The sequence below is a fragment of the Sphaerodactylus townsendi genome, linkage group LG08, assembly GCF_021028975.2.
Source record: "Sphaerodactylus townsendi isolate TG3544 linkage group LG08, MPM_Stown_v2.3, whole genome shotgun sequence".
NCBI classification, from domain to species: Eukaryota; Metazoa; Chordata; class Lepidosauria; order Squamata; family Sphaerodactylidae; genus Sphaerodactylus; species Sphaerodactylus townsendi.
The window spans coordinates 37270502-37282696 of NC_059432.1; the positions used below are offsets into that span (position 1 = coordinate 37270502).

Genomic DNA, 12195 nt, shown 5'->3' on the forward strand with positions numbered 1-12195 from the left:
TACGCCCCCTGGCCTCCGGGTGATGGCTTCAGTCACGCCTGAGGCCATACGGCATGTCCCCTTCCCTCCTCAGAGCCATACAGCAGAGCCACAGCCGCCAAAGCAGAAGGTAAGGAGGCATTCGGCTGGGAGGGGAGGGGAGGGGAAAACGCTGGCTTCCACCCACTGCCGTTCGCATGACAGCGGATGGAAGCCGGCATTTGCAGAAAAACTCATTCCCCAAGAGAGTTTTGAAAACACCATTTTGGCGGGAACAGAGCACTGCTGAATTGATTTAACAGCGGCGCCTGTGTGAATGGTCCTCACCAAAACGGTGTTTTACTGGGCTTTCAGCCTGTGCGGAAACCACCCTACTGTCAGGAGATAATATCAGGGGAAGGCCTCAGCCCCAGTACCCTGCTATTGTCCCTCCAGGATAACTAGTTGGTCATTGTGTGAGACAGGATGTTGGACTAGATGGACAACTGGTCTGATCCAGCAGGATTTTTCTTATGTTCTTAATGTCACAATGGAGATAATTTAAATTTGGGAACTCCCCCCTTTCCTACAAAAATTGCTACACTTTCTAACTTGCATCAAAATCCAGTGTCTTAAGTCAGAATATGAGACTTTTTTATTGTTCCAGAATTCAACTAAAACAGTTTTTATGCTATTATTCACACAAAAAAGTACAGTTTTGATGGCAAAGTTTCATTAAGACTCCTGCTGAGGTGTTACTTGAAGTGATTATGTCACCCCAAAACACATATTAAAGTATAAGAGTTAAAAATCAATTCAAGGAATAATACATAGTTGCATACAGTACATATAATTTTAGTTACTTTAGTGCAAATTATAAGATGGGTGTTGAGAGGGCAGAAGAAAATCCCAAGACATTTTAAGACTATAACACTTATTAGCTGGCAAAAACTCCTTGGCATATAAATATCCTTCTATTTTTAGCAGCCCCCTGAAACATACCTTTTAAAAAGCTAATATGATATTAAATTTAGTATTTGGGGAAGTATATATGTATTGATCCTCTCAACAAAACAATTATAAGGTGAAATTGTATAATAGAGATGAGAGCTGTAGGGAGTGGTGTCCCCCAGGGATCCGTTTTGGGACCAGTGCTCTTTAAACTATTCATAAATGACCTGGAAGTAGGGGTGGGTAGTGTGGTGGCCAAGTTTGCAGATGATACCAAATTATGTAGGGTGGTGAGAACCACAAAGGATTGCGAAGAGCTCCAAGCGGACCTTGATAAATTAGGTGAGTGGGCTCAGAAATGGCAAATGCAGTTCAATGTAGCAAAATGTAAAGTGATGCACATAGGGGCAAAAAATCCAAACTTCACATACACGCTACAGGGGTCAGTGCAGAGGTGTCAGGGGAAAGGAGAATGAGGCTGCAGCAATGGGTGAGCAAGAGGAGAGGAAGTGAGAGAATCAGAGGAGAGATGGGATTTCTTCTCTCTCATGAGTTCTTCGTAATTATCCGCTTCCATTACCTTAAACTAGAACTGTTAACTGGTTGTTGTGTGGGTTTCTGGGCTGTGTGGCCGTAGTCTGGTAGATCTTGTTCCTAGCGTTTTACTTACCATCTGTAGCTGGCATCTTCAGAGGTTTATCACAGTCTGTTACACACTGTGTCTGGATGTACACAGTGTTTAACAGACTTCTCTGTGATACACCTCTGAAAATGCCAGCCACAGATACTGATAAGGAATTTAGATCTGAATGCAATACAGTCTCGAAAATCTTGTACTCAGACATGAGCAGCCTTGACAATACATAGAACTGTTAACATTAAGACACTGAGGGGTAATGAGTGTGTAAAAAAGTATGGATTTATTAGCATAGCTTACACACTGTATATTTATCTACAGGACATTCTAGAAAGAAGGAGAAAGTCCTAGAGTGGAAACTGTGCTAAGCCAATGACTACTACAGATCACTCAAGGTATAGCTATTTTATCTTTATCTGTATATTGAACCACAGCTGATAGGGAATCAAGATCAACACAAATGGCTGGTGGTGGCAGGTACATTCTAGGTTCAACAGTGATCCAATAGAGGTTTGAGGGTTTGTTGTGATTAGGAGTATCAGTGCAACTTCCATTGGCAAAATATGAAATTTGATTTTGATTTATTTTTTGCTCAAATCCATTTTATTTTAAGTCTTTGTCTGGGGACAAGTGGTATCAATGGAGTTCATAATGCGAAATCCTACATACAGCTCCGTTCTATGTGCATTTGCTCAGAAATCACAATATATTAAATGAAGTTTTTTCCCCAGGTGAGTATAAATAGGAGGACTGTATCTGTAAGAATTGGTGGGTTTAGCTCAAACTGTGGCCTAATTAGTTCAAGTCGAATATGGCCATAAAATAATTTTTGAAATTACAAGCTTAATGCTTAATCTGATGCTGTTGCACAAAAATCCAAAGTGAATGTACAACAAGCCACTGGGATCTTGAAGAATCCATTCATGGACCCAGAACTGCGGTGGGCTACTATAACCACATGTTTCCTGCAAGTCTTCATGCCTTGTTATCATACTTGGTCATTGTGCAGCGAAACTTGTTCACTTTGAACAACTGCTTTTTTAAACTTCTAGCAATCTGAAAGGGGAAAGGTGCATATCTTGGCAGATGTTGGAATCTTTATATATTCATGTCTATATATAGCACAAAGGAAGTCATCATGCAGCTTAGATCTCCAAGTTTTTTCAGCCTGTGGGCACCTTTACAATTCTGAGACAGGATGGTGGACACAATCCACAAAATGGCTGCCATAGAGGAGGGCAGAAACAAGCACAAAATGGCTGCCATGAGAGATGGAGCCAGCCACAAAATGGCTGTTTTCACTTCGTGACCTAAAATGTTTTTAAAATGATTTAGATCCCTACAAATAATGTTAATTTGTTCACACTCATCCCCTTGAAATGATTCCTAGCTGCCATTTTTGTTTTTTTCCCTTTCCCCAAAGTGTGTTGACAAACAGGTGCTTCTATGCTTTGCAGCCTCTTGCTGCAATTCCTGAGTCTTCTGCAGCGTGTGTTGTGAAAATTAGGCCCCACAATCACCAAAAATGCTCCAAAATGCTAAAAAAAATAGAGACAGGGGCTTCTGCAGGCAAGGGAATGAGCTCACAAAATGGCTCTGGTGAAGAGGTGGAGAAAGGCAGAGGCCTCTTAAAGGGACAGCTCAGGCAAATTAAGCCTTAAAACATTTAATTTAGAGAATAATTGTAAAGCGTTTGAGGCTGTAAAAAAAAAAAAATGTTACAGGGAACCAAAACAATGCAGAACTCCTCAGAGGAAAGGTTTATTTCCTGCCTCAAAACATTTTTAAAGTGCCTGTCTTGGGAAAGGGTCATGCATAACTATAGTAGTAATTCTTCATTTCGGAGAAGTGTTAAACAAAGTACTTTAAAAAAAAAAAAAATTGACATTTTTAAAAAAAATATCTTGCATATACATGCTGTTTACCTTCTAAGTCATTCAGTGAAGATTTTGTGCTGTGATGGCAGCTGCTGCTTTAGAGGCAACAAAAAATCTGCTTAGCCAATCAAATCTCCAGTAACTAGAGAGCCTGGGCAAAAGTCCTGCATAAACCCTGACCACATTTGCAAAAGTACTTGGCAGGTTTTTTAGAAAAGGTACAGTGAGTACTATAATGCCCATGGGTATCACTCTGGGGATCCCTGCAATACAAATTTTCATTGCACTTTTATTAGTGGTGTCAAACATAAAACCTATATAAGTTAATAATGGATTGTTTTGGAAGTTGGTTTAGTTGAACCATTTTGGGACTGATTTCCAAGTACATGGGTTCAGGCTGAAGTATAAGAGCATGTAACATGACTGACTGAAAGTTATTACTGAGAAGTTATTAAAACAGTATTCACTAGGCACAAAAAAAATCTACTCTAATTTTGTCTCCTTTAGAGTCACTGATAGAGGCCATTCTTTCACAAATACCTATGCTAACTTTTATTCAAGAACTAATAGGAATTGCGCGAATTCTTCTGATCCCATTTTAAAGCCTGTTGAGCAAAATTACTAAAAAAAATTACTAGATATAAATCTAAATAATGTTTGAAAAAATGAAATTGCAAAATATAATCACACTTCCTTACAAACAGCTGAGCTTTCCACAATGACCAGGTAATTCCACTCCTTGTGTATCTGGAAATGTAGGAGCAATACATATTTTTAGAATTGTCCAGGATTTTTTGTCCTTTGCTTTTATCATAATTGCTTCGAGAAAAATTAATCTCATTAGAAAGAGAAGATAAAATTAGTTCCTTACCTTCTGCTGGCAGCTGTCGCTCTGCTGTCGCTCTGAGGAGAGAAGGGGATACGCCCCCTGGCCTCCGGTGCTTCAGCCGTCGCTCTGGCCATGGGGGCGTGTCCCCTTCCCTCCTCAGAGCGACAGCAGAGCGACAGCTGCCAGCAGAAGGTAAGGAGGCATTTCCGGCTGGGGAGGGGAGGAGAGGGGAATACGTGGCTGTGCAGAGCTTGCTCCAACAGCTGCGCATCCCATGGGGCCATTTGTGCCAACGGCCCCAGAGCCTGCATCGGCATGATTAATGCCAATGCAGGCTCTCTCCCTTGGCTGTGCAGAAACAACCTTAGAATGTCCAGTCACTGTGGGACTTAGGGACCAGAAGAAAATGGCCAACAACAATGCTGTAAACAGTCTTCTGCCTGTTAGAAGAGAACTGACATGACAGGGTAAGATGTGGTGGTGGATTGCTTAGGAAGTTGCTGGAAGTAGCAGTTGCTGCTCTATGAGATTAGAAGGAGAATCTAATCAGTCTGGTTGGAAGAGCATAGAAATATAGGTACCAGGCTATCTTCCGGGTTTTCTCTTTGGTAGTCTTTTATCCTAATTCCCTTCTGTATTGAATTTCTTTGATTAATTCCTAATTTTTCTCTTGTTGGAGATGAGGAGATTGAGTTTTAGAGTGTTGGGGCAATAGAATGCCAAGTGTCTCTTCTTGGCTCTTGGTATGCCCTCAGTTTTTATTTTGCTTCTTTTTTGGACTTCCTCTGAGCCCAAAACTCTGACTTCCTCTGAGCTCAGCTTCTTTTTGGACTTCCTCTGAGCCCAAAACTCTGACTTCCTCTGAGCTCAGCTTCTTTTTTGGACTTCCTCTGAGCCCAAAACTCTGACTTCCTCTGAGCCCCACTTCCTCTGAGCCTAGGAAAAATCCATCAAGGTGCATGGCCTCGCTTCACCCTGGCAAGAGTAAGTTACAGAAAGTCATATGCCTTAAAATCTTTAATTGTGTTTACTACAATTGTTGTATGCCACCCAAATTATACAACAAAGAAACATTTCTTGTTGGATAAATAATAAAGGGACAAATTCTGGAGACTTATGACAGTATGAATTCAAACAAATAAATTAAATGAATCAATTAATAAGTGCAAGCAATATTTTCCAAATCTAATAAAACCCCAGATGAAAATACCACATTTCAACTTTTCTTGTTTCCTGAATTTGAACCTTGTTTTACATCTCTAATTTTGAACTTGGCTCCAAGAGTGTTGATCAAGATTGTTTACCGTATGGCCATGCACAGAAAAGGGAAGAGTTTCTAGAAATCTGGGGGAATGTTTACAAAAACCAAATTGGGGGTTAACATGGGTGCAGGGAATGGTAAAAATGGAGGCAGGAGGGTTAGGAGGGAGAAGCAATATTGGGGTACTAGTGGAAGGGGAGAAGAAGAGGTGTCAGGGAAAGGAAGAGAATGAGGCTGCAGCAATGGAGTGAGCAAGAGGAGAGGAAGTGAGAATCAGAGGAGAGATGGGATTTCTTCTCTCTCATGAGTTCTTCATGGTATCCCGCTTCCATTACCTTAAACTAGAACTGTTAACTGGTTGTTGTGGGTTTTCTGGGCTGTGTGGCCATGGTCTGGTAGATCTTGTTCCTAACGTTTTGCCTGCATCTGTAGCTGGCATCTTCAGAGGTTTATCACAGTCTGTTACACACTGTGTCTGGATGTGTACACAGTGTTTAACAGACTTCTCTCTGTGATACACCTCTGAAAATGCCAGCCACAGATGCAGGTAAAACGTTAGGAACAAGATCTACCAGACCACGGCCACACAGTCTGGAAAATCCACAACAACCAGTTGAATCTGGACATGAACGCCTTCGACAATACATAGAACTGTTAACATTAAGACACTGAGGGTAATGAGTGTGTAAGTATGGATTTATTAGCATAGCTTGCACACTGTATATTTTACATCTACAGGACATTCTAGAAGAAGGAGAAAGTCCTAGAGTGGAAACTGTGCTAAACTGTGACTACTACAGATCACTCAAGGTATAGCTATTTTATCTTTATCTGTATATTGAACCACAGCTGATAGGGAATCAAGATCAACACAAATGGCTGGTGGTGGCAGGTACATTTCTAGGTTCAACAGTGATCCAATGAGGTTTGAGGTTTGTTGTGATTAGGAGTATCCAGTGCAACTTCCATTGGCAAATATGAGATTTGATTTTGATTTATTTTTGCTCAAATCCATTTTATTTTAAGTCTTGTCTCGGGGACAAGTGGTATGTATCCAATGGAGTTCATAATGCAATCTACATACAGCTCCGTTCTATGTGCATTTGCTCAGAAATCCTATTATATTAAATGAAGTTTTCCCCAGGTGAGTATAAATAGGAGGACTGTATCTGTAAATTGGTGGGTTTTTTAGCTCAAACTGTGGCCTAATTAGTTCAAGTCCGAATATGGCCATAAAATAATTTTTGAAATTACAAGCTTAATGCTTAATCTGATGCTGTTGCACAAAAAATCCAAGTGAATGTACAACAAGCCACTGGGATCTTGAAGAATCCATTCATGGACCCAGAACTGCCTGAGAATTGGGCTATAACCACATGTTTCCTGCAAGTCTTCATGCCTTGTTATCATACTTGGTCATTGTGCAGCAGGAAACTTGTTCACTTTCTAGAACAACTGCTTTTTAAACTTCTAGCAATCTGAAAAGGGGAAAGGTGCATATGTGGCAGATGTTGGAATCTTTATATATTCATGTCTATATATACAAGGAAGTCATCATGCAACAGATCTCAAGTTTTTTCAGCCTGTGGGCACCTTTACAATTCTGAGACAGGATGGTGGACACAATCACAAAATGGCTGCCATAGGAGGCAGAAACAAGCACAAAATGGCTGCCATGAGAGATGGAGCCAGCCACAAAATGGCTGTTTCCGCACAAGTGACCTAAAATGTTTTTAAAATGATTTAGATCCCTACAAATAATGTTATTTTTGTTCACACTCATCCCCTTGAAATGATTCCTAGCTGCCATTTTGTTTTTTTCCCTTTCCCCCCAAGTGTGTTGACAAACAGGTGCTTCTATGCTTTGCAGCCTCCTGCTGCAATTCCCTGAGTCTTCTGCAGCGTATGTTGTGAAAATTAGGCCCCCTGAAATCACCAAAATGCTCCAAAATGCTAAAAAAATAGGGCAAGGGGCTTCTGCAGGCAAGGAATGAGCTCACAAAATGGCTCTGGTGAAGAAGTGGAGAGAAGGCAGAGAGGCCTCTTAAAGGGACAGCTCAGGCAAATTAAGCCTTAAAACATTTAATTTAGAGAATAATTGTAAAACGTTTTGAGGCTGTAAAAAAATATTTTGGGGCAAAACAATGCAGAACTCCTCAGAGGAAAGGTTTTATTTCCTGCCTCAAAACATTTTAAAGTGCCTGTGCGGAAAGGGTCATGCATAACTATAGTAGTAATTCTTCACATTTCAGGAGAAGTGTTAAACAAGATGCTTTTAAAAAATTGACATATTTTTTTAAAAAAAATATCTTGCATATACATACTGTTTACCTTCAGTCATTCAGTGAAGATTTTTGTGCTGTGATGGCAGCTGCTGCTGAGGCAACTTAAAAAAATCTGCTTAGCCAATCAAATCTCCAGTAACTAGAGAGAAGCCTGCTGGGCAAAAGTCCTGCATAAACCCTGACCACATTTTAAAAGTACTTGGCAGGTTTTAGAAAAGGTACAGTGAGTACTATAATGCCCATGGGTATCACTCTGGGGATCCCTGCAATACAAATTTTCATTGCACTTTATTAGTGGTGTCAAACATAAAACTATAAGTTATGTGGATTGATACTGGAAGTTGGTTTAGTTGAACCATTTTGGGACTGATTTCCAAGTACATGGGTTCAGGCTGAAGTATAAGAGCATGTAACATGACTGACTGAAAGTTATTACTGAAAGTTATTAAAGAAACAGTATTCACTAGAGACAAAAAAAACCTACTTTAATTTTGTTTCCTTTAGAGTCACTGATAGAGTCCATGCATTCAAAAAAACCTATTCTAACATTTATTCAAGAACTAATATGAATTGCGCGAATTCTTCTGATCCCATTTAAAGCCTGTTGAGCAAAGTACTAAAAAAATTACTAGATATAAATCTAAATAATGTTTGAAAAAATGAAATTGCAAAATATAATCACACTTCCTTACAAACAGCGAGCTTTCCACAATGACCAGGTAATTCCACTCCTTGTGTATCTGAAATGTAGAGCAATACATATTTTAAATTGTCCAGGATTTTTGTCCTTTGCTTTTCTTTATCATAATTGCTTCCGAAAAATTAATCTCATTAGAAAGAGAAGATAAAATTAGCGTGGCCTGCATTCGAAGGCGGGAGATTCATCACAAAGGGACAATTATAATAGGGACTATACAGTCAGTTCTCAGATCCTGTGAATGGCCCTGAAACTTCTCGAAGAGACTGCACAGACAAAACCAGATATAAGTAATAAGTAATTCTGCTTCTGGGATATTAGTTTGCATTTGCTTTATATACACATAACAACATTCTTATAATTATAATCTTCTAATAAACCACAATGAAATTGAAATAAGTAGGACTTACAAAACTGTGGCATTTCCATACATCACTTCCTCCTGTATCACTGCTGGCTCAACTTGAGTTGGGCAACCTTTGTAAGCCAGTGTGCCAGGGCCACCTCACTTGGCTTCACAGCTGGAATCAAGCACTGAACCTCAGTGTTGCTGCTGGCTGGGTAGAAGCTAAGGGGCCTTCATTAAGCACTGAGCCATGCCCGAAATGGTGGGATTTAGCTTGCTCTTGGCCAGTAGTTGCCTCCTAGGTAAGAAGCCTGCTGGGTGTTTTCTCAGTGAACTTAAGGACTAGTCTTCACCTGATATTAGTGGTTATTGCTTGCTATGTATTTAGGGTAAGGATCTTGCCTTTGTGTCCAAATGTCAAACTAAGGCCCCTTTCGCACAGCAAAAATACAGCAGGCTGCAGTCGGCACAAAGCAACCCGCTGTCCGGTTGGCTTATTCGCATGCCTCTCACAATACTAGAACCAGGGGGCATTCATTGAAAATGCTGGGGGGAAGAATTAGGACTAATAAAAGGAAACACTTCTTCACACAACGTGTGATTGGTGTTTGGAATATGCTGCCACAGGAGGTGGTGATGGCCACTAACCTGGATAGCTTTAAAAGGGGCTTGGACAGATTAATGGAGGAGAAGTCAATCTATGGTTACCAATCTTGATCCTCCTTGATCTCAGATTGCAAATGCCTTAGCAGACCAGGTGCTCAGGAGCAGCAGCAGCAGCAGGCCATTGCTTTCACATCCTGCACATGAGCTCCCAAAGGCACCTGGTGGGCCACTGCGAGTAGCAGAGTGCTGGACTAGATGGACTCTGGTCTGATCCAGCAGGCTAGTTCTTATGTTCTTATGTTCATGCAGGCAGCAAATGTAGCCCATGGAAGCAGTGCAGGTTGTGGTTGTGCCTTCGCACAGAGGTTCTTTTTTTGTTTCTCACCTCCCTCCACTGCATAGCTACGTGGGCAGGCAGGCATGGACCTCTGCAGCCATGCTAACCCCCAGTGTCCCTCTGTGGCTATGCAACTACCCACTAGGACCTTGGAAAATGGAGGGAAGTGCGCTTCCTGGCCGCTGTTTGCTTGTGTGCGGCTGCAAGCTGCATTAAAACAAAAGAATTATAGATAGTGCAATTCTTGAATAACCCAGGTGGGAAGGGGGGAACACGAGGTGGACTCACATTAGGAGCGGGATCTGTGTGAAGTTCCCCCCCAAAACGGGTTTTCTACCATCATTTGCCCCTGTTTATTGGCCAGTGCAGAAGGGGCCTAAGTCAGCCAAAAATTCTGCAGCTTATCAGTATGAATGTTTTCTTTATTATCTATAGCAATTTATGTCTGTTTTTGGAGTGGGACTGAAGACTTCTCAAAAGTGGTACAGGATGGGTTTGCGGACTCTAGAAGATGTGAAAAAGGACAAGAGCTTGAAACTGACAAGAATGCAGACAGCAGGTAGAGTTTCATTTTCAATGTAACCAAGCCAATCTGAAAATCAAATGGTAAGTGCAACATATGCACATTAATAAAATGAATTTGGGGGTGGGGCAGGGCAGGGAACTATCTTCAGATCTTGTCAGTTTAGACATTCAGTTCCATAAACCTAAATACTTTCCATACCTAAATCCTGTGACTCAAAAAAAATTCAAAAACTCTTAATTCAAAATATCCTTCCCAGCTCTGTGGTTGATTCATCCTTGGTATTCTTTCAAGGATGTCAAATGTATTTGTTATTACATTGTCCATTGATTTATTGACTGTATGTGGCCTTACTTCTTAGGGGTCATTAGAGCTTTAAGCGATTGGATGAATTTATTGTTTGAAACATTTATTAACCCTCCTTTCTCTCAAAATACTGAAACCCAATGCAAGACAACAACAATACCTTAAAATATTAAATAGATGACAATAACATTTTTTTAAACATCCAAGTCATTTTCCTTTGAAATCAGAGGATTAAAAATATTTATCCTACAAACCCTATCATGGATCTCTGGCAGGGCAATCCTAGGATATGAGTCCCATTATGCTTAATAGGGCCAACTCCCTAGGACTGTAGTCTGAGTGTCTAGCACACAGGTGTCAAACTCACTGCCCTCCAGATGTTATGGACTACAGTCCCCATCATCCCCTGCCAGCATCATGTTTGACACCTATGGATGTTCAGGCACTCCCCTGACATTTTTTAGTCATCTAAAAGGGACATGGTAACAGAAAAGGAAGGCCTGAGCATCCCTGAGCAGTCATTTTCTCCCACCATACCAGTTTGCAGAGCAGCATAGGACAGAAAGTACTTCTGAATGTGAGTCCTCAGCCATCTAATGCAGATTGGAGTTTTTCTCATAATGAGATCTTCCATGAGAAAGGTGGCCAATAAATAAGAAACTCAAATAAATAGTTGTGATTAAAACAGATTATTCATATTTTTCCTATTAAATACAGCTGCCCAATTGTGTGCCATATATGGTTCTCTGTCTAGAAACTAGCCTGCAAATGCTTGAAACTGTGGTGTGACTCATCATCAAATACTGGCTATGTTGTCTACTGAACTATACTCATTACACCAAATGTATTACTTTTCAGGATTGCTACACTATGAAGACCTCAACAACTATGTATCTAAGGCAGAAGCAGATTCCATTGCCTTGATTGTGAAGGATACAGTGTGGAGATTTTCCCCCAGTGCTTTAGTGACTTTGACTGGTGGTTTCAGAAGGTAAGATTAATGAATTAGGAGATTTGATTTGTAGTGGGTGGCACAAAGGAAAGAAACCAATTTATTGAAAATATTTTCATATTTATTATCATAACTTTGATTTTTCTTCTTTACAGTAATGCTTTTAAAACCCATAAAATGCTATAGTTTGGTTTATGAGAACAGAATATTAGAACAAGTAAATTTGTATTTGCATGGTACGTCAACAAATTTTAATGTTCCTCTGATGCTGGGCTGGACTTGATGCTAATCCTATAGAATATTGTTGTCCTGTCTGTTCTTAAGAGAATATAATTTCTTCTGCTGGCACAGAATACTAAAAAGAATAAGACACTCATCCCACCCCCAATATTAATAGTCATAGAAGACTTTACTTTTTGTCATATTTTTCAGAATCATTTTTGTTTTTAATTTATTTATCTTAAGACCAGCTAACTTTCCAAATCTATTCAGTTTCTCTGTCACAATATTAATCTTATCTATTGGTTTATCTAAGAACACTAGATCATCTGCATATGCTCTAAGTTTATAATTTTCTCCTTTAATTTTTATCCGTTCTATTTCCTCATCTTTTCTAATATCTCTGTTTAA

At 40.1% G+C, this 12195-nt stretch overlaps 1 protein-coding gene across 1 annotated transcript in view; it reads left to right on the forward strand.

The window, feature by feature from the left end:
- DNTT (DNA nucleotidylexotransferase) overlaps positions 1-12195 on the forward strand; it is a 165257-nt gene that overhangs the window by 53957 nt on the left and 99105 nt on the right. The window contains 3 exon segments of the mRNA XM_048506221.1: positions 6252-6323; positions 10220-10343; positions 11472-11604. Coding sequence (XP_048362178.1) covers positions 6252-6323; positions 10220-10343; positions 11472-11604 — 329 coding nt within the window.